General features: G+C 41.5%; 1 protein-coding gene across 2 annotated transcripts in view; it reads right to left on the minus strand.

Moving 5' to 3' along the window:
* Positions 1-25,696, minus strand: part of kdr (kinase insert domain receptor (a type III receptor tyrosine kinase)) — a 25,974-nt gene continuing 278 nt past the window's right edge. Inside the window, exons 1-30 of one of the 2 annotated variants that reach the window (XM_031311666.2) lie at positions 25,631-25,696; positions 24,641-24,734; positions 24,353-24,555; positions 23,032-23,153; positions 22,059-22,224; positions 21,578-21,717; positions 20,672-20,855; positions 19,177-19,291; positions 18,252-18,418; positions 17,972-18,128; positions 16,011-16,131; positions 15,760-15,871; positions 15,012-15,341; positions 14,473-14,619; positions 14,253-14,384; positions 11,188-11,294; positions 10,617-10,752; positions 9,646-9,750; positions 9,407-9,520; positions 8,991-9,079; positions 8,573-8,735; positions 8,358-8,449; positions 8,128-8,250; positions 7,927-8,038; positions 7,311-7,410; positions 7,116-7,221; positions 4,815-4,960; positions 4,632-4,716; positions 2,763-2,848; positions 1-807 (exon numbers count right to left, since the gene is read on the minus strand). The exon at positions 25,631-25,696 is cut by the window's right edge and continues 278 nt beyond it. In XM_031311666.2, the coding sequence (XP_031167526.1) occupies positions 591-807; positions 2,763-2,848; positions 4,632-4,716; positions 4,815-4,960; positions 7,116-7,221; positions 7,311-7,410; positions 7,927-8,038; positions 8,128-8,250; positions 8,358-8,449; positions 8,573-8,735; positions 8,991-9,079; positions 9,407-9,520; positions 9,646-9,750; positions 10,617-10,752; positions 11,188-11,294; positions 14,253-14,384; positions 14,473-14,619; positions 15,012-15,341; positions 15,760-15,871; positions 16,011-16,131; positions 17,972-18,128; positions 18,252-18,418; positions 19,177-19,291; positions 20,672-20,855; positions 21,578-21,717; positions 22,059-22,224; positions 23,032-23,153; positions 24,353-24,555; positions 24,641-24,734; positions 25,631-25,696 (4,037 nt within the window). In that variant the 3' untranslated portion in view covers positions 1-590. Of the gene's footprint in view, positions 808-2,762; positions 2,849-4,631; positions 4,717-4,814; positions 4,961-7,115; positions 7,222-7,310; positions 7,411-7,926; positions 8,039-8,127; positions 8,251-8,357; positions 8,450-8,572; positions 8,736-8,990; positions 9,080-9,406; positions 9,521-9,645; positions 9,751-10,616; positions 10,753-11,187; positions 11,295-14,252; positions 14,385-14,472; positions 14,620-15,011; positions 15,342-15,759; positions 15,872-16,010; positions 16,132-17,971; positions 18,129-18,251; positions 18,419-19,176; positions 19,292-20,671; positions 20,856-21,577; positions 21,718-22,058; positions 22,228-23,031; positions 23,154-24,352; positions 24,556-24,640; positions 24,735-25,630 lie in introns of both variants that reach the window. The other variant, XM_031311664.2, reaches the window with a different exon arrangement.

The following is a 25,696-nucleotide window of genomic DNA, read 5'->3' on the forward strand; positions in this document are numbered from 1 at the left end:
TGTCTTAAACGGAGTGAGTATTTTTTTATTTTATAAAACTAGTTACATGTATTGCCGGTTTAGTTATACACTTTCAATAAAATACTGTAAGTCATATATATATGCATAAAGGAACTGTACAAATGTGACTCTACAGATTGTAAAAATGTGTTCTGATTCTTCTGAGAAAACTGCCTCCTTACCAGACATTTACTGTGCCAACACAATACAAAATAAGTAGAGAATGAAAAGAAGAAAAAAAGAAAGAAATGACAACATTTGCAGATTCAATTTTCTAAAACTTCCAGATGTCATTTCCTGCAATAGAGGAAGTGGGGTGTATTGCGCCTCAGGAAGTAGGCGTGTGGTCGTGTCTCGGCTCCCTAGACCTTTTACTCGCTGAGGAAACACGAAAGCATTCCTCCGGCTGGCCAAAGAGAGTTACACTTACAAACTTATCATACAACCTTCATTTTGTCCCAGCTGACTTATCAAGTTATCTCTCATGAAAAAAAATACCTCAACATGTTGACATTGTTCCTAAAGTGAAATACCTGTGGAAGGGAAAGAAACTCTGTACAGTGAAAAGACTCAGGGCTGCGTTGCTGGGGTCAGACAGGTGGCGTGCTGTAGCGGATCTCCATGTTGAATTTGTCAGGCGTCTTGGGCAGCGGAGGCTTCTTCAGCATCTTGTGCTTCATGATCATCTCCTCGTTAGCGTAGATTGGGGTGTCTGTGTCGTCAGAGTGGTACCCCGACTGGTATCCGCTCGTCTGATTGGATGACTCCGAGGCAAGGGACTCTTTACTCTTACAGCGCAGCAGCTGGCTGAGGAGAGAAAACAGGAAGGGGACATACAGTATATTTACATGGTTTCTACAGGTTTCACCGAGTCAAATTTAAGACTTTTAACACCTTGTTAACCCTCCTGTTTTCCTCAGGTCAAATTTGACCCGTTTTCAAAGTTTCTATATCAGAAATTTGGGTTTCTTTCAACCGAATTGCCCCGAAATAACATGGCTGGCTCCATACAACGCTCTTCACAAGTGAAATTAAGGATCAGATCTCTACTTTCATTGAATTGTGGGTGTTGTATTCAATTTCATACCATTATCCTGACTAAACTTTGACATATCTGTGATTATCCATTACCTTCATTCCTCTGATCTCAACCATTTGTCAAAATCATTCATCTTTTCTGTTTTTTTCTTACACAAAAATTAGGTATAATTTCATATAAATGAGGTTTATTGACCATTAATTCCGAAAAAAAATAAGTGTAAAACTAGTGTAAATGAGTTGATTCTAGTGGTGAAGATACTGGTGGTAATGGAAAAAAAATATTTCTAAATAAGCAAGCAAAACGTGAAAAAAGCATCAAAAAGGTAAAACAACAGTGTCTAAAAGAGTGTTAATTTTGACCCAGGAAGACAACACAAGGGTTAAGACCATTAAATGTCCTATGACATGCTACTTTATGGATGCTTTTATATAGACCTTAGTGGTCTCCTAATACTGTATCTGAAGTCTCTTTTATATAGGCCTTAGTGGTCCCCTAATACTGTATCTGAAGTCTCTTTTATATAGACCTTAGTGGTCTCCTAATACTGTATCTGAAGTCTCTTTTATATAGGCCTTAGTGGTCCCCTAATACTGTATCTGAAGTCTCTTTTATATAGGCCTTAGTGGTCCCCTAATACTGTATCTGAAGTCTCTTTTATATAGACCTTAGTGGTCCCCTAATACTGTATCTGAAGTCTCTTTTATATAGACCTTAGTGGTCCCCTAATACTGTATCTGAAGTCTCTTTATATAGACCTTAGTGGTCCCCTAATACTGTATCTGAAGTCTCTTTATATAGACCTTAGTGGTCCCCTAATACTGTATCTGAAGTCTCTTTCCTGAAATTCAGCCTTGGTGCAGAATTACAGCCACTAGAGCCAGTCCCACAATGAGCTTTCCTTAGGATGTGCCATTTCTGTGTCTGTAGCTTTAAATGCTATTGAGGAGGAGAGAGGGGGGGGGGGAAGGTGGAGGGTGGGGGTGTGGCCTTGACCAACTGCCATGCTTCGCTTGTTTGAAAGCCATGATGTCTCTCTCTTTCTCATGGGAGGGCCAAATTCTCTGGGCGGGCAAAGCAGAGAAAGGGGAGGTAACCTTTCCCCTTATGACATCATAAAGGGAAGATTCCAGATCGGCCCATCTGAGCTTTCATTTTCTCAAAGGCAGAGCAGGATACCCAGGGCTCGGTTTACACCTATCACCATTTCTAGCCACTGGGGGACCTTTAAGACCTATATCACGACATCAAAATAATGAAGTCAGATGTCAGAGTCTGGAAACATTAACTAAAACAATTCCCCTATTTACCTCATCGGCATTATAGGGCTGGTGTCTAGATTGACTGCAAACTAAGTTGCATGTTGGTCTCATGTGTAGTCATAATACGGCAAATTATATTTGGACTACCAACAGAAAGACCTAAAACACCACAGAATAAAAAAATTAAAAAAAACATTGTAAAGCGCTTCAGGAACATTTCAATGAGCATTAGAGATAGTGTTACATTGATGTAGTAAAATAAAGAACTGTTTAAAATTATTTAAGACCTAGAACACAATACTTCAGCAAATTTAGAACTTTTTATGGCCTAAAATTTAGATTTTTAAATTTTACACTTTAAACCCTGATTTAAAACTTGATGTGCAGCTAAAATAGATCAGGAACTGCATGGGTCCCAGATAGATGTATGAGTTATAGATATGCTGATGCGTAGCCCTCACCTGAAGATGGGTGTAGTTGGCAGCTGTTGATTCAAACCCTTTACCTCCTCTGGTGAGAAGCCCATACTGCTGTCTGTGTGGCCCTCCTGTAGAAGTGGCAACATTTGAAATGATCACTGGTGGTTAGTGCCATATAGAAACAATGGGACTCCTTCACATTCTTAAATTGCCCCTTTAGTTTGTAAAGTAGGGCTGCAGTGATTATCCTCACTATCGATTAATCTGCTGAGTCTTTTTTCTGTTAATCGATTAATCATTTCGCCTAAAACACGTGCTTCATCAAATTGCTTGCTCCAAATTTTTAGCCAATCGATTTTCTGTCAATCAACTAATGTTTTTAACTCTATTGCAAAGACTGACTTCAAATCGAATAATCAATTGTCAAAATATTTGGGGATTCATTTTCCGACAGTCCACTAATTGAGCACCGACTCATTTTAGCACCATGTCATCTTAAGGCCCTGACACACTAACCCGACGGCTGACCGGCGGCAGAAAAGGCAGTCGGACTGATCAGTCAGCTCCCCGAGGTCAAAAAAGTGCCGAAAATGAAAACCGGAAATGACGAATGCGTCACGTGGGTCTGGCTTCTCCAGCTGACCGATAACGGCGGCTTGTTTGATACGATCTCGTATTTTACGAAAATAGTTCACTGAAACGTGTTTCTGAAAACTCTCTCTTCATTTCAGATCGAAAAAGGTCAGTTTAAAAGATTTTCGTCAGATTTTGAGAGGCATTCGTCACTCATCCCGCTCGCCGACGGACAACGGCACGGAACACACCGAACAGACTCGAGTCACCGACCTAGCCAGACTGTCCGACGGCCGATAATGGGGTTGGTGTGTCAGGGCCTTTATATCAAGTTAAGTCATCAGAATCACCTTTAGTTCTCATTTCAATTCCAGAGCCACATGACAAACTTCCTTTAAGAGAAGTCCTGAAAAATAAAACAAGTAGTGACTCTCGTATGGAAGTATATTTTCTGTTTTTAAAATGTCAGATGTGTTTTATTTCATGGATTTTCAAAAATGTCAAAAAGAATAGAAATGTATGAATGTATAAAAAGAATGTGTGTATGTATGTATGTATGTAGGTTTATGGATGAAAAAAAATGACTGTACTGTACACTAAGTTGTCAGTTTATCAGGTACATCTGTACAAATCAGTGCAACCGCTTCATCAGATTCATTTTTCATTTTTCATTGTCAGAGACGGCTGATTCAATTCCATGGTAGTCTCGCATTGCCAGACCTTCCTCCACAGCGCTGTGGAGGAGGGTCTGGCTAGTCCACACAGCATTCCGGGATAGGAGAAAAAAAGTGCTCTGGTTTATTGACATTTCTTTAAACCAATCACAATGGGCGTCATGGGCGGCACTAAGCACCGGCAGCAGGCAAAATAGCCTCGGGAAGGAACTTGTTTTGGTGGAACATGTGTACGTTCAAAAGTAGTTTTAGTCGTGCAACAGAAAACTCAGATTGGACAGATAGTCTAGCTAGCTGTCTGGATTTACCCTGCAGAGATCTGAGGAGCAGTTAACCATAGTCCTCAGAAATCCACCGGAGGTTCGAACGCAAAGAAAGAGGGAAGTAATAAACATCCGGCTGAAAAGAGTGAAATCCGGCGGAATTTCCGGCAGCAACGGAGCAATCCCAGAATTCAGAACATAATGGATATAGACTAACTCCATGGTATTTCCTAAAGCTTTACTTTGTGGCAGTGTGCATTTCTAATATTTGCTAATATTTCATGCAAATGTAGAGGAACATTTGGGTAAAGAAAATATCGTTAAGTTCTCACAGTAGTAAGTAATCTGACTACATATGTGTTTGTTTGTTGAATTGACTATGCAGAGTCCCAAACACTCACCATGACACTGCTGCGCGCCACCGGGATGTCCTCAAACATCTTCACACTGAGGGGCCGACTGCCCCGCTCGCTCTGTTGGGACAGCCTGCACAGAGGAGAGAAGTTATGGAACAAGATTCACAGCTGAGTAGTTTAACTTTTAAAAGTAACAGTGGCGAGTGAGAGCGAGATTCTCATGCTGACCCAAGGGACGGCGGTTTGTCGTAGTGCAGCTGAGCCTCCAGGACTTCCCCACTTTGCGGCCTGCTGTAGGGGCTCCTGGGGTCAGGGGTCACTGGAGATCCTTCTGCCTCGCTGCCTGCTGTCAGAGGGATGTAGTCCTTCCCATCCTGGAGACCAAAAGTACTCTGATGATATCACCTCAAATACATACTGGATCAATAAATCCACACGTGAGTTAAGATAAGATAAGATGAGCCTTTATTGTCTCCTATAGGAGAAATTCATCTTGGGCATTCGAGAGATAAATGGTGACACATCACGCATAAACACACAATAAACATACAGTTAATCTACATAAAAAACATAATCATACATTATCTCATCCAATGCTTCAATGAACATCTAATAAACCTCACACAATATCCCCCCCACCCCCCCCCCACCTTTCCTCACAATCACAGAAGAACAGAACAGAAGAGAACCCACAACACATCCTCCCCCTCGTATTGCACTTCGTTTTGCTATTGATTGCACATTTCCCGTTAACTCATGTTGTGGTCAATAACTTCTGTATTGCACAATGCCCAATTGTATAATACCATATCAAATATAACATAGCATATATATATATATATATATATATATATATATATATATATTGCACCAGTACCCTATCAGGCATTGCACATCCTATAACCATAATGGTAAGTACCACAAATATTATTTAGTAGTATTAGTCACATACATCACTGCAGCCAATACAAACACACACACACATCATATGAGTTGAAATATGAATTTACATTAAAGCAATCAATTAGTGATAATAAATGTATTCCAGTAATTATTTTTTCTGATGCTGTAATCAGCTTCTCCTTTTGCAATTAGTTTACATCAGCCAGTTTATGCCTCCACACCAGCATCTAGGGATGGGTACCAAATTCAATACTTTTTTAGGCACCGACTGAATTGCCTCTAAAGTATCGAGTATCGACAAAATGCCTCATCATTCAATACAAAATTTCAATACCTAAGCAGTGAATCTCATCAGAGTCAGTGAGCCAATCAGCACGTAGCATGCTTCTAGCAAGATCTAATGTTTGTGATTGGCTGTCTAAAGATACACGTCGCAGAGACACGCAGGAAAAACTCACGGCTCATGTAGTAGGAGCTGAAAAAATAAATACAAAGATTTGTGCCGTAACGTGTAATATTGTAATTTCTTTTTGTTTTATAAAATTGGTATCGAAAAAAGTATCATTTAGGAACCGGTATCGAAGTCACGGTATTGGTACCGGTACCAGTACTGAATATTTTTGAACGATACTCAGCTTTACCGGCCACCGCCGTGGTCGGAGGCAATATGTTTTCAGGTTGTTCGCCCATCCATACCACCTCCTATGAAGGTAAATATGCTGCAAAATGTGAGAGCTTGTAGAATATGACGTGAGAACTTGCAGAACAAATACATACATACAACAAACATTGAATATACAAGTTCAGATTTTTTGTAGTTCTCACATCGTATTCTACAAGCTCTACTTGGACTTTTAATTATGACAACATTTCACACAAATGTCTAAATGGATGAAATGTATGACATTTTATACCCAAAAGGTCAAAGGTTAACTTCACAGTGACATCATAATATTCTGGCCATTATTCATAACTCAGGAACAGAAGGGGAGACATTCAGTCGGATAATGAATTGGCGACACTAATCTTGAAACTGTGCTGATTATACAGATCTTCTGTCCTGCTGGGTTAAAGAGTGTGTGAAGCATCCACATTTCACCCAAAAATACACGTAATACCTTTAGATTAAATTGCTTCAAAGTCTTCACTATATATATTATATGAGTCTGGACGGACATGGATGTAAACCTGATACTTGAATGTTTGATGGAGGCATACAACTGTGAGGTGGTAATCCTAGTGTTTCTCTACTTCAACTTCAGCTAACGACTTCCTAAATTTCCCAGAATTACTTGGCACTGCTCAACGAATGGGTGTGAACTTGTTGCAATGGGTTGTTTGGGTATACAGGGAACACTGAGAGCCAAACAATAGCATAGTAAAACACTGGGACTGAGAGATATTACCAAGGAAACTTGTGTGCCTTTGATTACAATTGTATTATGGACTATTGAGGCTGTGATGTCAGTGCAGAAACTGCTATATCTGCATCCTGTATGATTGGTTTCACAATGACTGTTGAATGTTGAAAGAACTTCTGTTTTTCTTCTATGTGACTGACAATATTTTAGAGAGCTTTTTAGAGAGTTTCACGGACACAGTAGACACGTTTCGAGCCAAACAGACCTGTTGAGCACTGGCCTGCAGCAGGTTGCCCAGATGTTCAACCAGCTCTGCGAATGTTGGCCTGTCTGTGGGACGATCCAGCCAGCAGTCCAACATGGTCTGGTATCTATGAGCACAAGTCAGTTGGATCACGGTAAGACATCGGAGTGACTTACATTACTGTGTGTAACTGCATCATGTTAACTTGCCACTCACATCTCAGTGGTGGCGTATTCTGGGGGTCTCATCCTGGTGCCTTCCTTCAGCCTCCTGCAGAATAACTCGTCAATGCAAACACCCGGATAAGGAGAAGCCCCTAGAAGAGACACAACAGGTGACATTCCACGTATACAGTGATCATTATGTGTCTAATGTTATGTGTACTGGTGATTACTAGGCTTCAGTGGTGGAAGAAGTATTCAGATCCTTTACTTAAGTAAACGTACTAATACCACACTGTAAATATACTCTGTGAAAGTTAAGTAAAGGTCCTGCATTGAAAATGTTACTTAAGTACAAGTATCATCAGGGAAATGTACTGAAAGTATTGAAAGTAAAATTAAAGTGTTTAATCGGCTTTGGATTTCAGCTGGACTTGTAGGCCTACATATTGTTAGGTAGTTTAATTTATAATAAAACATAGCATGTGTTTTGTGTCCAAAAAAATTGTAAAGTAACTAGTTACTAAAGCTGTCAGATGAATGTAGTGGAGTAAAAAGTACAATATTTCTCTCTGAAATGTAGCGGAGTAGAAGTAGAAAGTCAGCTAAAGTACATAAGTACAGTACTTGAGTAAATGTACTTCGTTATATTCCACCGCTGCTAGGCTTACCCAGAGAAAAGATCTCCCAGAGAAGAACCCCAAAGGACCAAACATCACTTTGTGTGGTGTACACCCGATCGAAGATGGTCTCAGGAGCCATCCACTTTAGAGGGAGACGGGCCTGCAGCAAGAAGAAGATGTCAGTTTCATTGTTTCACGGATCTTAATTGTGTGATTGATCACCTATGTGTGAGTTTGGGGGGGACTCACATCTCCCTTGCGGACATAGTCAGGGTCTTTGTAGACATCTCGAGCGAGGCCGAAGTCGCAGATCTTCACCACATTGTTCTCTGAAAGCAGGATGTTTCTGGCTGCTAGATCTCTGTGGATGCACTGCAGAGCAAACAGAAACAGAGGAATTCACATTCACATGCAAAGAGGGATTATTATGTACAATTTTAAATGTCTACATGTATGTACAGATTTCTAAATAATTTCACCTTGCGGGAGGAGAGAAACTCCATGCCTTTGGCCACCTGGAAGCTGTAGCATATCAGGTCTTCCATGGTCAGATGGTCATCGTCTGAGCTCTCTGTATTCACACAATGCATTTCAAATCATAAATGTACACCCTGAATAACATTACATGTGTCCACAACCAGCAATGCACTGGTGCAAAAGTGAAAGCTGTGTCATTCGGAGTTGTTTTCCCCACCTTCCTGCATGTCCACGTTGCTGCCTGAAGACCTGTCTCCAGCTGTGGAGCAGACAGCCGTTCCTGTGCAGATGTCCAGCTGAGCAAACTTCCCCAGACCCAGATCCCCTTCGGTCACATCCTCCTCTGCAGATGCCCACTTCTGGCTGTTCAACCGCTTCCTCTGTTGACCACATGGGTAAAAGCAGAAAAAAGAGTCAGAACCACGATGATTATTTTATTCAGGTTGCAGGTTATTCAGGTAGTTTTGTATGTATTGCAGTGTCGTCCATGTTGGATACAATCTGTGGGTCAGTACAATGCTGCGTAATGGTGCGTGGTCAATTATGTGGCTGTGTGCAGCAGTCTGGGCTGACTGCAACCACATCAGAGGGTTGGCTGCAGTTTACTGGCTGCATGATGATTACACATCATTTACCTTGTAGGGGCTGTACTCTCCGCGCTTGCTTTTCAGGTAGCTGGAGAGGTTTCCGTGTTTACAATACTCCACAATCACCATCAGTGGCCCTGCGGAGAGAGGGGAAGAGCAAAGAGGTAAAGGATCAAAGTAAGACAACTCATAACCTTACATTACAGGACCACAGAGGACATCTAGAGGCTGATTTAATGAGAAGAGTGAGGCATATTAGAGAGAAAGGAAAATAAATACTAGCCACCCAAAGTAGACACAGATAACTATAATTAGGTCAGGGGAACGCTTGTGAAGTTCCATCAATAGCCCTCATAAAGAAGAAAATCAGCCGGGACACACTGCATGCTCAGGACACAAAAGGAGACAAAGTAAATAGGCCTGTCTTTATACTACAGTACAGCTATGTGCTTTGTATGACTCACCTCCAGGCTTCGTACAGGCTCCCAGCAGGTTGACAACATTGAGATGATGTCCTATATGAATGAGAATTTTTAGCTCTGACATCAATGCGCGGTATTCACTCGACGTGGCTCCCTCTGTAACACAGATGGATGCATTAAACTGTGTGTTTGGAGGTTTTCATGGTGCATAGGCCTACTGTTTGTCTGTGTACATGTGTGTTTGGATGGAGAGAAAGGGACTGGAAGGACAACATACTAACCCTTTAGCATCTTGACTGCAACAGTTGTGCACGTGGTTGCTTTCTCTATGCCAAAGGCGGCCGCTTCTACCACCTGACCAAATGCTCCTCGTCCCAGTGGGTCACCTTAAATGCAGGACATTTTGTCATGAAGACACTCTTGCAAATTACCGTTAGTGCCAATATTGTTTTCTCAGATGTAATAACTCTTCATTGACACCACCCATCATGAGATGTGTTCATTCAAATTTATTTTAAACTTGAATTTATGTAAACTATTAACTATATAAAAGGGACTCCTTCATAGACATGCTAGCTGACTAAAGTGTCTCAACAACTACTGGATGGATTGCCAGGAAATTTGGCACATAAATTCATGTCACCTCAAGTGGAGGCCTGCAAAATGTATTACATTCCAATCATCCTTAGCTGTAGTTTGTGCTACTGCCAGTTAGCAAATGTTAGTATACTAACACGCTAAATTAAGATGGCAAACATGGAGAACATTATACCTGATAAACATCAGCATGTTAGCATCTTTTTTTTTGTTGTCGTTTGTCTCAATGTCTACAGCCACGCTAGCTCCTAAGGCTAGTCTTAGGTACAGCAATGCTTTATGTTAATAGCTAACATCAGTATGCTAAGATCACGATTACAAAACTAACACACTCATGTTTAACAGGTAATGTTTACCATGTTCACCGTCTTAGTTTAGCATGTTGTTGAGGGTTGTTGAGATATTTCAGTGTGGACCAAAGTTGTGGACTGACTGACATGCACATTGTCATGCTGGCATGTCGCTAGCATGAACTGTGACCCAAGACCTAAAAATTTAAATTAAAAGAAATGTGAGGGGAACTATCTGAGCTGGGAGTTGTAGGGGGCTCGGCGTCTTGCTCAATGACATTTCAGCAAAGCAGATGCTTGTTGTCAGAAGTTGAAGCACTGTCTCCTTACTCACTATGTCCCCTTGCTGCCTACGGTATTCTCACCCAGCTTCAGCCTATCCCGAGGGAACTCCCATTTGTTAGCATCATAAGTGAGCCTTTCACACTGCTCGTCCATGGGAATGTCCTCCGAGTCCAGGATCATAGACAGGTAGCCCGTCTTCAGATCCCCACCACTTGGCTGAAACAGTGTGAGAGAGAGAGAGAGATTATGTGTGATTTAATGAGCCTGAGTTCATTAATGTCTCTTCCCTGTCACTACAATAAAACTGAACAGCAGTTTTCCAGTGACTCTGGTGCCCTTCCAGCAAAAGGGGCCCAATCAGTGCTGTGGGTCTACGTGACTTATGGGAGCAGAGAGTGGCCCTGTTTTTCCTAAATACAAAGAAGAGCGGCCACTGAGAGCCAGATCAGCCACTTCTAATCAGTCATACACCCCCGCAGTGTGCGTGTGTGTGTGTGTGTGTGTGTGTGTGTGTGTGTGTGTGTGTGTGTGTGTGTTAGCTGTAACTTTATTTTTAAATTTTTTAAGTCAGTATCTGCTCCCCTGTGTGTAACATGAGGGAAAATCCAAGGAAGGAAAAGTGTTGCAAAGGGAGGATGAGGAAGTTCTTACTCTCTTTCGTCCACGGATGACAAAGACGATCAGTAACCAGAAAAACATGGCGATGACCACTGATCCTATAGGAACAATCAGTTCCACATTAGTCTTTTCCTCTGCACCTAGAATAGACACAACAATATGAATTGCAGGAGTGTTTACAAACGGCCTTATGATAAAACGTGTCAAAGAACAGATCATACAACAATTTGACAAATTTGGAGACAGTTCTTTAGGGAAAAACGTGGGACAGTCACAGTGGAATGTCGGTTATAATTGAAGTGGCATGCCTTGGCAGCGCTGCATAAAGTTCAGACAGGTTTGTCATTGTCTTTGGAGTGTACACATGTGTATATGTGTGTGTCTGTTTGGGTTGGAGGAAGGAGACTGTTGGAATCTGGACTGTAAGCAAACTTACAAAAAAAAAAATGGTCAAATGGTCAGGAGTCAGCACAGACAACTACTGTCAAAGACCACTTGGAAAAGGCCTATCAGAGCCATAGTGTGTAACTACAGGCTGTAATGAACCGTCTCTCTCCACTGCCATTCAGCTTAGGGACTGTACGGAAATTATTAGGGGGAAAGAGGGGGTCAGAAAAGGGGATTTTACTGCTATTCTTTCTTTTGCTGAAGAGAGAGTAGTGTAAATGTTTTATCTTTTCACTTTTTCTTAGCCCAGATTAATTCTACCCTTATGAAATGTATTGTAAACATGTTTTTTCAATCAAATAGTTACATTACAAAGATAACTTGAAGACATGAAATAAACATGCCCAGCCATGCGACTCAGGCACAGTCTAATTGATTGAGCAGTCAGACATCTGATCTCATAAATGTCAGGCATAAGATTCAACCCCCCTCCCAACCCCAAAAACCTACGCAACGTCTCTTTTAATTGCTTGCTCTCCCTCCCTGTTGCTCTGTGAAACTCCCTCACATGCGGAGACTTTCTTGTTAGCGGGTCCATCCTCTACCCTCCCTCGTTCGAAGGGCTGGCGCCTGAGCAGGGAGCTACTGTAACTGGGTCTACATTTTGCTGGCGGGGACCAGGTCACGTAGGCCCCAATTCTAGTCAGAGCATTTGTTTGTTTGTTGCTGTGTCTCTGTGTTCAGGACAGAAAAGAGTGGACAGGAGAGCAGAGGCTGGAGCTGGGGCAGGGCTGGCCTCTCCCTTTGTCCCGCAGTCCCCTCATTGTTTTCTATTTAGAAACTCCCGGGAGGATGTGTGCTAACTGGGCCAACTTCCTGTCATGTGGAAGTAAAGTTATTCTTACATCTTTGATATCAAACATGTTGTATTCATGATGTCAATTGGTGAAGCCTTGAGGTCAGATATAAATACAGAGTCTTCATGAGTAGTGTGGGTATTGTCAAGATGTTAAGGCTAAAGTCTTTTGCATAAGCTATGAACAATATATTTTTTACTATCAGCTAGGGATGGATTACTGAATGGGCCTACCGGGAACAGGCCCAGGGGTCCAAGAGGTCAGTGTCGCCCTTTACCAGAGACTCAGTTTGAAGTGTGTGTGTGTGTGTGTGTTAACATTTGTTGTTGGAAAGTAAACGTTCACTAAATCTAGTAAAGGGCTACAAAGAGACACAAAATGCCTACGAAGATATGCAAAATGAATACAAAGGACATAAAACAATTAAAAGAGACTCAATACGACTACAAGAAGACACAAGACGACCAAAAAGAGACGCAAATAAACTTCTAAGAGACACAAAACAATTACAAACACACACAAACCGATCGAAAAGAGACACAAAGAGACAGAACAATTAAAAAGAAACCCATAAAACATGTACAAAAAGCACAAAACAAGCAGTGTTACGGAGTAGCGGAATATATGTACCGGCGTTACGTATTCAGAATACAAATTATGAGTAACTGTATTCCGTTACAGTTACAATTTAAATAGTCGGTATTTAGAATACAGTTACATTGTTGAAATCAATGGATTACATGACGATCCTTCTCTGTTTCACGAGTTTATTCACTCTCTAAATAAATTAAGGCAACTCCATGCATTTCCCAGAAGCCCCAGTATGAAAACGAAAAATGTATTAGCTATTTGCGTGATGAGTCACAATGGAGTCGGAACCGGAACAACAGAGCCAGGGCAGGAATGCGTTTCTATCTTGGAAATTCAAACAGCATTTCACATTAAAGAAAGAGAAGGGAGAACGAAATATTTTTCTTTCAGCATCCAAATGACTCCACCTCCAACCTGAAGAAGCATCTTAAAGTAAGTTTTTTTTTTAATTAGCCAGGGGTAGTCGCCTGCTGTAGTTTTACTGATCACCTTGCTTTTTATAGTTGTATCAGGTAGCTACCTGCTTAGTTGACTTTACATTCTCCTACGTGCTGATTTACTAGCCCCAGAGCCGTTGAAAGACTGACTAGCTCCGTTTGACATGCTAGCTAACATTAGCTAAAATTAGCTCGTGGTAGCTTAGACTGCGGTTAGATTTTTGTAGTATGCAGTTCGGGACTACAAATACAAAAATCTATCTGCTTGTTCAGGTACACATTCAGCCAGTTGGAACAGAAGAACACAACAGAATAGCCCTGTTTAGTAAGCTGTATGTGATGGCCGCATTCCTACACTTATAAAATGAAATTCAATGCGGAAGTAATCCAAGTATTCAGAATACTTTACTACTCAGATTGAGTTTGAGATTGAGATTGGAATGTAACGGAATACGTTACAAATGACATTTTTGGCCATGTATTCTGTATTCTGTAACGGAATACGTTTTGAAAGTATCCTTCCCGACACTGAAAACAAGTACAAAGAGAAGCAAAATGACCACAAAGAAACTACATTGAGACAGAACGACTACAAAGAAACTCAAAAAGACTACAAAGAGACACAAAAAAACTACATTGAGACAGAATGACTACAAAGAGAAACAAAATGATGACTCCTTTCAGTCTGGGGGGGCGTACATGTAGGTAGAAGGGGTGGGGGGCCTTTTACATGTCTGTGCCAAGGAGTCCATTGTCTTATAGTCCATCTATGCTAACAGCAAACGCAAAAACTAATATATCAGGTATGATTCGGGGAGGGACTGACCTTCAGTAGTCAAATAGGCCTGTGAGGTGTCACAGCCACGGCTGTTACATGCACTGCATGTGTACAGACCGCTGTCCTCCTTCTTAACGCGCTGAATTGTCAGGATGTGGTTGTGCTGACTCAGAATCACACCTGAAAGTAGTCCGTACAGTTATTTTAAAAAGCTGTTGCAACTGATGAAGTGAGTCCATGTTGATTGGAAAGCCATGCACCGTCTCACCTGAGCCCTCCACCACAGTGTGGTTGTTCTTGGTCCACACCACCGTCGGCTTCGGCGTCCCGGCAGCATCACAGAGGAGACTGATGGTTGCGCTCACGTTAACTTTCTGATCGGTTAAATTATTAAGGATCCTTGCTGCCTCAAGACCTAAAACCCGGAATGAAAGTAAATTAATTTCAAAAACACTATAACTTTACTATACTATAATACTTGCAGAGTAATCCTCATATTTTCTTATTGTATGGTATTGTATATTCTTCATGATCCTAATATTCATATATTCTGCCCTGTCTAAAGATAGTGTAACTGCACTGAAAACAAATACAATAATCTCACTCTAAAGGCATTAAGCACCACTTAAAGATTGAAAATCTGACAAATTTTTTTTTTCAATGCACAAACCTGTGAGATTTACTTGTAATCAAATTTTCCATTGTGAAACAATAAAAATTGGTCATTGTATCAACCTTTACAACTCAAACAGATGAAACACACATCTAAACCCTTCCTGATAATAGACAACTGTACATTTGTCTTACTTTTGAGAGAAAGACGGCGTAGCAGGCAAGTTCTCTCCTGAGTCTTGATGTTTTCCACCTGACAGGCATACAGACCCTCATCCTGACGGGACGCGTTGGCCAGCGACAGCTCCAGGGCGACGTTGGCGCCCTGCAGGCTGGACTGCACGACGTGCGACAGTGCAAGGGAGCGACAGGGCTGTACCGGCGCAAAATGCTCAGACTCTGAGATGTTAGTCACACGGAACCACGCGAGGTTGCCGTAGATCAGCCTGTCGGCCTTACACCGCAGAACCACATGGTCCTCCTCTAAGGGCTCAGTGGATGGAGACACGCTCACCTCAAGGCCACCTGTACCGCGCACAGATGAGGACTGAGATGTAGTCATGGTTACAGAGAGAGCCAGTGGTGGAAGAAGTATTCAGATCCTTTCCATAAGTAAAAAGTACTATTACCACACTGTCAGAATACTCTGTTACAAGCAAAGGTCTTGCATTGAAAATGTTACTTAAGTAAAAGTATGTAAGTATCATCAGGAAAATATACTTAAGGTATTAAAAGTAAAAGCACTCAATGCAGAAAATTCCTCATTTTTTTACAAACTGGAAACGATCAAAACAGTTCTGTCAATCAACTAAGTGTTTAATGGTCTAATCATTTCAGCTGGACTTGTAGGCCATTATATTATATTGCTTGAGTTAATGTATTTAGTTACATTCCACCACTGGAAAGAGCCCACATGAGCGAGAAAGAAAGAAAAAGTGCTCACGTGTAACGTGGAAAAAGATGACGTGTGAATCCTCTCCTACTTTGTTGGCAGCCATGCATCTGTAGAGGGCCTGGGCCTCAGCTTTCTGAATCTTCAAAGAGCTGGCGATTTTCTGGGGAAATGCATTTTACTTTGTTAATAATTGCACATGAAATATAGTCAAACTGCAACATCCACTGTTTAACTGATAGGATTCTTATTGTGATGGACAGCGGGGTGAAAAGGGGGTGGAATCAAGAGGAATTATTGACCTTTTGGGCATGCTCAGCGTCAATCATAATTCGTTCTACAGGCTTGTGACCGGTGCTATTGCTGATATCTCTCCAACCTGTACACTCGGCCAGCTGTACCTCAGACTTTACCAGCCCTGACCTGTTGGCAAAAACAAACAGAAACCAGGTGATATTTACATATATTTTTGCTATGATAGCAATTTTCAGTGCAGTGTCACACTTTTGCACAAGTTTCTCTTTCACTCGCATACACTAAATACATTTTTTTACACTTACAAATGAAGAACTGTGACTTTCACTGTTACGGTCATGTATTTGTTTTCCATATGTATCATTTTGTTTCCATTTGCAAAAATGTCCAGCTTCATGTTTTGTTATGCAACTTATTTTTAGTTAAGGCAGAGACAAACTACCAATCCAAACTCAGAAACACTTCAGAAATAACTGTATTTTCTTGATTGTAAAATTGGGTATATGATGAAAAGAGAAAGAAAGTATGCAAGAAGACATGTAGCTTCAGCAGGAAGAAGCTTTTTTTTTTTTGGACAGAGAGCACGACGGGAACAACAGGAAACATAGTGCAGGACTGAGGAAGTGCTCGGATGTGTAGGCAGGAGATAAGGGAACCTGCTGATGGTCTTCTCTGGCCAAAGCCACCACTCACACACACCTCCTCCTTTCTATCAACACTCGTCAAATCACAGCATACCTGAGGAAACTGTCGTGTAACCACCCGTCTGTGTACTGCACGGACAGAGCTGCCATCTTAAAGGAACACGCTGATTTATTGGGACTTTAGCTTATTCACCGTATCCCCCAGAGTTAGATAAGTCCATACATACCGAGGTAACCGGCTCCAACTAGCCTACTGCTCCCAATAAGTGACAAAATAACACCAACATGTTCCTATTTACATGTTGTGATTTGTATAGTCACAGCGTGTACAAATAACAAGGTCACATGAGACACAGCCATCTTCTAACCGTATATAAACTGGGAACTATATTCTCAGAAAGGCGAAGCACTGCTACTTCTGCTACTTGGGCGGAGTGATTTGCTCGCAGCACCCGAGAAGCCCCGTGGTGATCGCCTGGAGTTCGCTCAGATTTTGAGTAATATCACTCCGCCCAAGTAGCAGAAGTAGCCGTGCTTCGCCTTCTGAGAATATAGTTCCCAGTATGTATACGTTAGAAGATGGCTGTCTCATGTGACCTTGTTATTTCTACACGCTGTGACTATACAAATCACACCATGTAAATAGGAAAATGTTGGTGTTATTTTGTCACTTATTGGGAGCAGTAGACAAAGTCCCAATAAGTCGGCGTGTTCCTTTAAAGGGCTAATCCAGAGAGGTTAAAAACGAATCACTGATTGTACAAAAATACACTCTGAGTCTGAATAACTGATGTCCTTCTAATCAAAATGGACATTGTGACGAGCATGAATCACATCCGCTGATCTGCATCAGGTCAGAGTGCACTCTCATTGTCTCCTCTCTTGTTTTTGTCAACATCACGAAAGCAGCTACTCCAAATTTAACAACCTGTTGACAATGAGTGACTGGGAAGCATGTGAACACTGCGTGCATACCCAAAAGGAAGTCCCAAATATTTTTTTTCTCTCTCTCTCTCTGTGACTCTCTCTCACACACACACACACTGAAGAAAGGTGAATTATAAATTATTATATTTGTTGCTGGGGACCCCCAGGAACCCCTTCAAGGACCCCTAGGACTTTGGAAACCACTGCTTTAGTGGACCCAGCAACATGAAGTATACTGTACTGTACTCACTATAATTCACTTTGAATATCCTGATAACTGTAAGAAAGACATTTCTAACCACACTTTACTGTAGCTTTTATACTATTTGTCATAGAAATGTCCAACTTTTCTCTCTCTCTCTCTCTCTCTCTCTCTCTCTCTCTCTCTCACACACACACACACACACACACACACACACTGAAGAAAGGTGACTTACAGGAAGGCCTTTGGACAGTCCTCTTTAGACATCCATTGCCACTGGATGTGTGCAGGTGTGGGAAACCCACGGGCCGTGCACCTTAGGGTGGGGCTGCTGCCATACGGGTACACATCAGTGTCCACCGCCACCTCCTTCTCGATGATATGAGGAGGCACTGTAGAAGAAAGAGTGACAACAAAGAGTTATCACCACAGTCTCTCGAACCAAAAAAAAGGCAGCTCAAGAAGAAATTTAAAAAAGAAAAGAAAAAAAAAGGTAAAGTAGAGAGAAAACATGCCGTTGACGAGCAGCTGGAAAGAGCGTCTCTGTTCCTCTTTGGTAATCTTATTGGTCAGGACCATGGTGTAATTCCCTGCATCCATTTCTGTGACTCTCCGGATGATGAGGGCATCACTTTTCTGTTTTATTCTGTAATCATCCTTCAGCGGCAGGCCATTTTTTAACCTGGGCAGACAACGGAAAGCACTGTTACAAAGTCATCTGTAACATAAAGTATCTGGTTCAACATGCAAAGGTCTCAACGGAAAGTTATCCTCAGCACACAGACTATAACTTCTTAACATGCTACCAAAGATGTGTAGCAGGGATGCACCGAATCCAGGATTCGGATTCGGCTGAATATTGGGCTTTTTGACAGGGTTCGGTTTCTGCCGAACCGAACCCTACGCTTGTACTACGCGTGCTACGCTGGTCGACGTAATGACGGCGCTGTTGATTACGGGAAGGTGTTTACGTAGGTGGAGCGTTCAATGCAGTAGGCTGTGAGAAAGTGAAAATGGAACTCGTGAGCAGAAAAAGTGTAGTTTGGCAGTACTTTCAGTCAAAAGAAGGCCATTCAAGTCCAGCTACATGTTCAATTTGCAATGCCGATTTGTCTCGTGTTGGCGAGGACCCTAAATAATACACAACATTGCCGCTGTTAAAACATTTGGTATGAAACATCTGAAAGAATACAAGTTGTGAATAAAGGAATCTACAGACAGCAGCCAAAATGCAGCAACTTCAGGTACGCAAAGGAAGGACAGGAATTCGGTATTCGGTTTCAGATTCAGCAGAATCTTAACCAGTGGATTTGGTATTCAGCCGAACCCCAAAAATCTGGATTTGCTAATATGTAGTAGGCATTTAGCTGATTAACTGTATGACAAACTGCTGCTTGTACAGTCGTTATGCTGCAACTGGTTCTTCTACTGAGAACATACCATTTATAGTCGGGCTCTGGGTAGGCCGAGTACTTGACAGGGATAGATGTTTGATCTCCCACATTTACCTCCGAAACCTTCGTCCATGGCTCTTTCATATCGATGAAAGGCTTTTCTGGAAACACAACCACAATCACAAAATATTTCAACATAGAAATAAGCTTACATTAAAGAAAAACAAACATATCACGTGATTGTTACTGGGGAAGAATACGGCCCACGTGAGATTTCTGTTGGTTAAAGCCATATTTTAGCTGAATTAACTATGGTCTTTTAAGAAAGAAAAGGTGAAATATTTTATGTAAGAACCCCCTCATGAACTTTTATGATTCACAATGAGCCCCAAAACTGACAAACTGTAGTAAAATGTTATCAGACAATAAGTCAAAAATGTTTTCTATCCCTGTTGTGGATCTAATAAATAATTATCTTATCATATCCAGCAAAAAAACTACAAGAAAAAAAATAACTTTCTGGGAAAAGTTCTTCCAGCGTTCCAGCCAATAACCGACAAGAAGGATTTTGGGGGTGGGGGTTGGGGGATTAGTGCAAGGAAGCACGAAAGGGAGGGGTGAGCTAGCCTCCATTTTGTTTGAAAATACTTTGAACGTCAACAAGACGTAACGTCACACGACATCGCTTAGAGCACCTTTAAAATAATGTTTCCAAAATCGTTTCAGTGGTTCATCAATTCGTAACAGGGTGAACGGCATTCACTTTGCAGCTCTCTATCAGCTATAACTGCACTTGGTGTTGCTTTAAGAGTAATTTAGGTAAGGAGTCCTTTTTGTATGTAGCAACAAGGCTGTGGAACAGGTTGCGTGGAACTCTAAAGATGGTCAGAAGTTTAGGAGGTTTTAAGCAGGCACTGAAAAAATGTATGTTAGTATGTTCTTTTTATTACTGTATTGTCTTGATGGATCTATTTAATATATGTATGGATGTGATGATTGATGCTTGATCTGCTGCCACCATGGGACCACCATGGAAATAAGCCCCAGGGCTTTATTGTGTTATCCTGACTTTGTTGTGTTTTTTTAATGTATGGTGCAAAGTTGTATCATATCTTATAACGAAAGGGTCAAATAAAATCAATCAATCAAAGGAACTAAAAAATGTTCTCCCTGAATGAGAGGAAACTGCATGCGTTACGATTAGAGCATAACCGACCCACTTTAACTTTCATATCTGTAAATATCATATTCTTAACAATATCACAGATTCTCCAAATATAGCATATATGTCATACTGAATTGCAGGGAAAGATACACTAATAAAAAAAACACACACATCAAAACCCTCAGCGGTCTGTAAGAGAGAAAAACACGTACTAGGGTCTCTAAGCTCTCATGAATGTAAGTAGCACGAAAGAACTTGTGGATAAGATAAATAATTTGTCAGATAGTTTTTGGTCAACATACATACTTTACTCTTCATTATTGACAAAGTATTAGAAACAGCTGCCTACAACAACATTATTTTACAGTTCACCTACCATACACTTTGAGAAATGCTGAGGCACTTTTCTCCATCTGCCCACTGGATGCAGTGCAGGTGAATTCTCCAGTGTGATCCACTGTCACGTTCTCCACTATGAGTGTGTTGGACAGCTCCAGGGAGTTCCACAGCTTCTTCTTGTGGGGTGTTGAGTGGCTCGTCTTCGAACCGTTCACCGAGGTCTGACATGAGAGAGACAATTATGTGGGCCCTTCAGAATAATTGTTTAAATTGAGACCAGAAGAGAGAAATGACCAAACGTTGGCTTCAGTCTACCAAGCTTTAGAGCTGCAACGATAGTCGACTTATCGCTAAGGTCGATTGACAGAAAAAAATCATCTATTATCTATATCAACTATTTTGATAATCGAAAGAGTAATTTTTCATGCACAAATGGCAGAAAATGCCATTTTCAGCCTCTCATATATGGAGTTGTCCTGCTCTTTTCTGTTAGATATCATATGAATATATTTGAGGTTTAGACTGATAAAACAAGACATTTAAAGACTTTGAGAAACTGGGATGGACATTTTTCACTATTTTCTTACATTTTAAGGACCAAACGACGAATCTAATAATTATTAACATAATCAGCAGATTAGTCGATAATGAAATTAATTGTTAGTTGCAGCCCTACCAAGCATATTTATCTTATGTGAGCTGGCACAACATTAAAAACCCATCTGGTCACCTTTGCACTTTGGCCTGGGGTAGAGATAAAGGGAAGGATTCCTGAAAGCAGGAAGTAAGGAGTATGTGCCGAGCCAATAGGAAGTAAGACATAACACTTCTAGTGCCTCTGTCTGTCTGTCTGTCATTAGCGGTGTGTAAGAAGGCTGTCACATTAAGTATACAAGGGCATCGAACATCACAATGGATGAGCAGAGAAGCCTCGGGCACTGACCAGGGCCCAGCCGGAGTGCGTCCAGTTGAATTCGATGCCCACGTTGAGCTCGGTTTTGGCAGTGCAGCTGAGCACCAGCAGCTCCCCCACAGACAGCCTCACATGCGTGGGGGTCAGGGTGAGTTCATAGATCTTGTATCCTGTGGAAAAGGGAGGGAATACACGGCAGTCAGTCGACGGCCCATTGTTCTCCTGAGACTACCGACTCTCTCTCTCTCTCTCTCTCTGCGCCTACTCTGCCTCGCTCGCTCAGTACTCCACCAAGTCCCTCTTTCACTTACTTACTATCAGTCCACACTCTCACACACACAAACACGCACACACGCACGCACACACACACACACAAAATTATTGTATTGTATTAGGAGGTCTGTTCACTGTGTTGGTCATTCAGTCCAATAACACACACATGCAGTCAATTACTACTATTTTGACTTCTACACGTGATACTTTGCTGTATGTAAATCTTTCTCCATCTTACCGACAACAGCAACAATGTAGCGAGGGGACTTGAACGTCTCATTTCCAATCTGGGTCTGGCAGTACACGACGCCTGCGTAGCTGATCAGATGACTGGGAACAGTGAAACCCGTCCTGGCGTCCCACAGAGAGTCCTTCCCATCAGGATGAAGCTCTTTATTTGGATACTTCTGACAGACACAGACATTTACTGATTTTGAAAACAGAAACCAACAACACCAGAACATTTTACACATGAGCACCCTTTTCTGGCTATGTAAATAAGATCATATTACTTTCTTTCTTTTTTTTTTTAAACACCACATTAGGTTAACAAGCTGTGTAAACTGATATGAAATTATCAGGGGGCGTTGATAATAAAGGAACTGATGTCACTCCTGAGAATGTGTCTTTAAGCATGTTAGACGGAAACCACATTTTGTCTCGGTTCAACTGGTTTAAAGAGGCACTCCACTGGTTTTACACATTTTGTACACATTTAACAGTTTACTCTTTATGTGGAGTACAGCTCATTGAAAACGGTTGTATAACATCTATATAATCTGTGACTCTAGAGGAGCTTCATAAAGTCAGAAAAACACCCCCGATGATGTCATCATTGTTGTGTCTTGGGCTTGGAAACAGAAGGAAAAAAATATAACAGAAAGTCTGTGTCAGGAACTGGGGCACGAAGTTTGAAAATTATGTGCATCAACCACCAGATATGGAGTGGTAAAAGATAACGATGCTATTGGTTGCATTTTGTAAGATCCCGTGATTTTAGAGCTTGACACATACTAGGGAGAAAAAAAATCATAACATATTTTTTTGCTTTGATTTTGACCATTCTTTTTTAAACCTGCAACCCTTTAAAATGAGATGGGATATGCATTTGTTGTCATGCCTCTGATGCTACAGAAGTTGCTCCAGCTTGTGCAACACTTTAGATTTCCCAAAGAAAGAACATGAGGAGAACGGAAACAACTCTTCCTTACAGTATGGAGCGTAACGTTGAGATTCTCCACCGAGCCTCGGCACGGTATGACCACCCGCTCTCCCTCACGGATGAACACCACCTCATATTCTTTCTCAGACGGCACAAACGGCACCTTGTCATCTAAAATCAAATGTGCAAACATCAGATGATGTGTTAAGTTAAGAAGAAAGTGGAATCAACACAACACTGACAGGGCCACAGTGAGGAGGTGGTCAGGGTGGAAGTGGCTGCTCTTATATTTGGTCATCTCAGATTTTTTATGGTATTTTTAGGGTTTAAATGTTGACAGTGACACTATTTGCAGTAATATTACTCATAAAAAATTCAATAATTTAACTAAGGCTATGTTTAGACGGAAACGATCTGAAGAAAAAACGCAAAAGTGGCGTTGCGTTCTCACTTTTTATTCTTTTCTTATGCGTTTAGACAAGCGTTTTGGGGGGAAAATCTGCGTGCATATGGTGACGCAAAAGTGTGTGAAATTCGATGTAGTATGCACACCAGGTGGCTAGGTGGTAGTGTGAAGCACTGCCACACAACACCATCCGCACAATCCGTGCGCCTGCGTAGAACTTTCCTTCTACATCTCTCCCTCTCCTCCTCCTCTCTCCCTCTCCTCTCCCTAGTAGCGAGAAACCAAAACAAGGCGAAGCGCACAACAAAAGCTGACAATTTGGTCTGGATGGACGAGGAGGTGGAGTTATTGCTCCAAACAACCTTAGATTACAAAGCCACAAAGGCACAACAGGGTGTGGACTGGGAGTCCTGCCAGTCCAAATATATAGACATATGGACCGAATTTCTTCAGCAGTATCCTGTACCTGGAGAGACATCATATCCACTCGAGAAAGACACTATCTGTAAAAGTCAGATATTATCAAAGCTGAAAGTCATCCGGACCAAGTATAGGCAGGCTGTGGATACCTAACGGCGGAGTGGCCATAGGCGAGTAATCACTCTATATTTTGATTTATGTAACGAAATATGGGGGTGCCACCGTGAGCAGATTGGAGCAGACTTTTGCGTTTTTACCCTTTAGATGGGAACGCGACGGTGGAGCGTTTTTAAGATTTCCACTCTGGAGGGTGGTTTCACTTTTTTGCGTTTTTAAGCCCCAAAAACGGCGTCGCCGTCTAAACGAAAGGCACATCTGATCAAATATTTTGTCATTTTCACTCGCGAGCATCGTTGTGTAAACAGGGCCTACATTTTATCAAATACATAAACACGACGTCACAACAAACCACAGCCTCATCATGCCACTGCCATAATCATCACTCCAGCTACCACAAAAAAAATAAGGTTAAAATGGGTTATACCGCGAACAAACACATAAGCGGCTGCTGAAGTCTTGCCATCTTCAACTTTCAGGTCTCTGTAGGAGCACTGGTACTGCCCGGTTTCATTGACAGTGGCGTTGGAGATGCGTAGTGTTGTGCAGAAGAGTCCCGATCCGCTGCAGTCACTGGTGGAGAAGCGAGAGCTCGTAGGAGGGGTCTTCCACCTCAGGTACTCACGGCCTCTGTTAGTCAAGAGATAGAGAGCTTTGTCTGTATGTTTGGGTATGGATCAATGGATGGATGCAACTCAGTAACATTCATACATACCTGCATGTCAGTTCCAGGTTGTCTGATTTGTTCATCCTGTGAATGCCATAGATGTTCAGCATTGGTGGATCAGACATAAACCGCAGTTCGTTTGCTGCAGGAATCAACAATTCAATCACAACAAAGACACGATCAACAGAGATGACGTCAGCCTGTACGGCCCTGACAAATAACAGCTACATAAAGGGGTTAGGGTTCTTTATTGTTCCCAATAACTCGCACAGTATGGTCCTTAGATATGTTTTATGGAAATTAAATCAGGTCAGAAGCATGAGGTAGAAACTTGAAGTACAATACAGAAAACAGTAGTGCTGTTTTGTAACTGGCTCTCTGGCTACTCTGGGCCATTTTTCCACTGCTGCAGAAAATGGCGGAGCTGTGTCAAAACAGGAAGCAGGGGAAGATGGGAAGGGTCGGGCTCAATGACCAAGCACAGTGTGGCCTAGGTGGGGTTCCTGTTTCTGAGGATACAGGCTGCCCACCTCCTCCCTGTGAGGCACTAAAGCACATAATGCATTGTATGGAAAAAAAAAACCCGTTTTAGGCCCGACCAAGTAGGCATTATATAAGTTTGCCTTAGTTTAACTTAATGACCTCTACATTAGCGTTTCACTTTTCTTCAATTAAAAGCTGGAATTAAGACTGAAATAAATTCTTCTTTGATTTTCTATAATAATAATAATAATAATAATGTCCTCCCTTTTCTCAGAAATTAGCTTGCACACACTACAATACTTTTCCATACTCTTCCTATTTCAAATGTATCCAGTGAACAGATTTATGCAGCTGTTCATAAATCACAAAAGTATTCAGCAGTATGACAGTCCTCATAGTCCCAACTGAGGACATTTTGGACGAATTGACAAAGAAATAAAAACAATTTGGTAGAATATTATTTTAGACTATGACAAAGCTCCTTCATGTGTTATTTATCTGAAGACATTAGTTAAGGTAAAAAATAATTGATGAGTATTGAATTTATTCTCTTACCAGCAACGCAACTGATTTTCAGAATAATGCCAAACAGTGGAATGACAGAGACTGCCTGAGCCATCA

Source organism: Sander lucioperca, chromosome 11 (genome assembly GCF_008315115.2).
Source record: "Sander lucioperca isolate FBNREF2018 chromosome 11, SLUC_FBN_1.2, whole genome shotgun sequence".
Lineage (NCBI taxonomy): Eukaryota > Metazoa > Chordata > Actinopteri > Perciformes > Percidae > Sander > Sander lucioperca.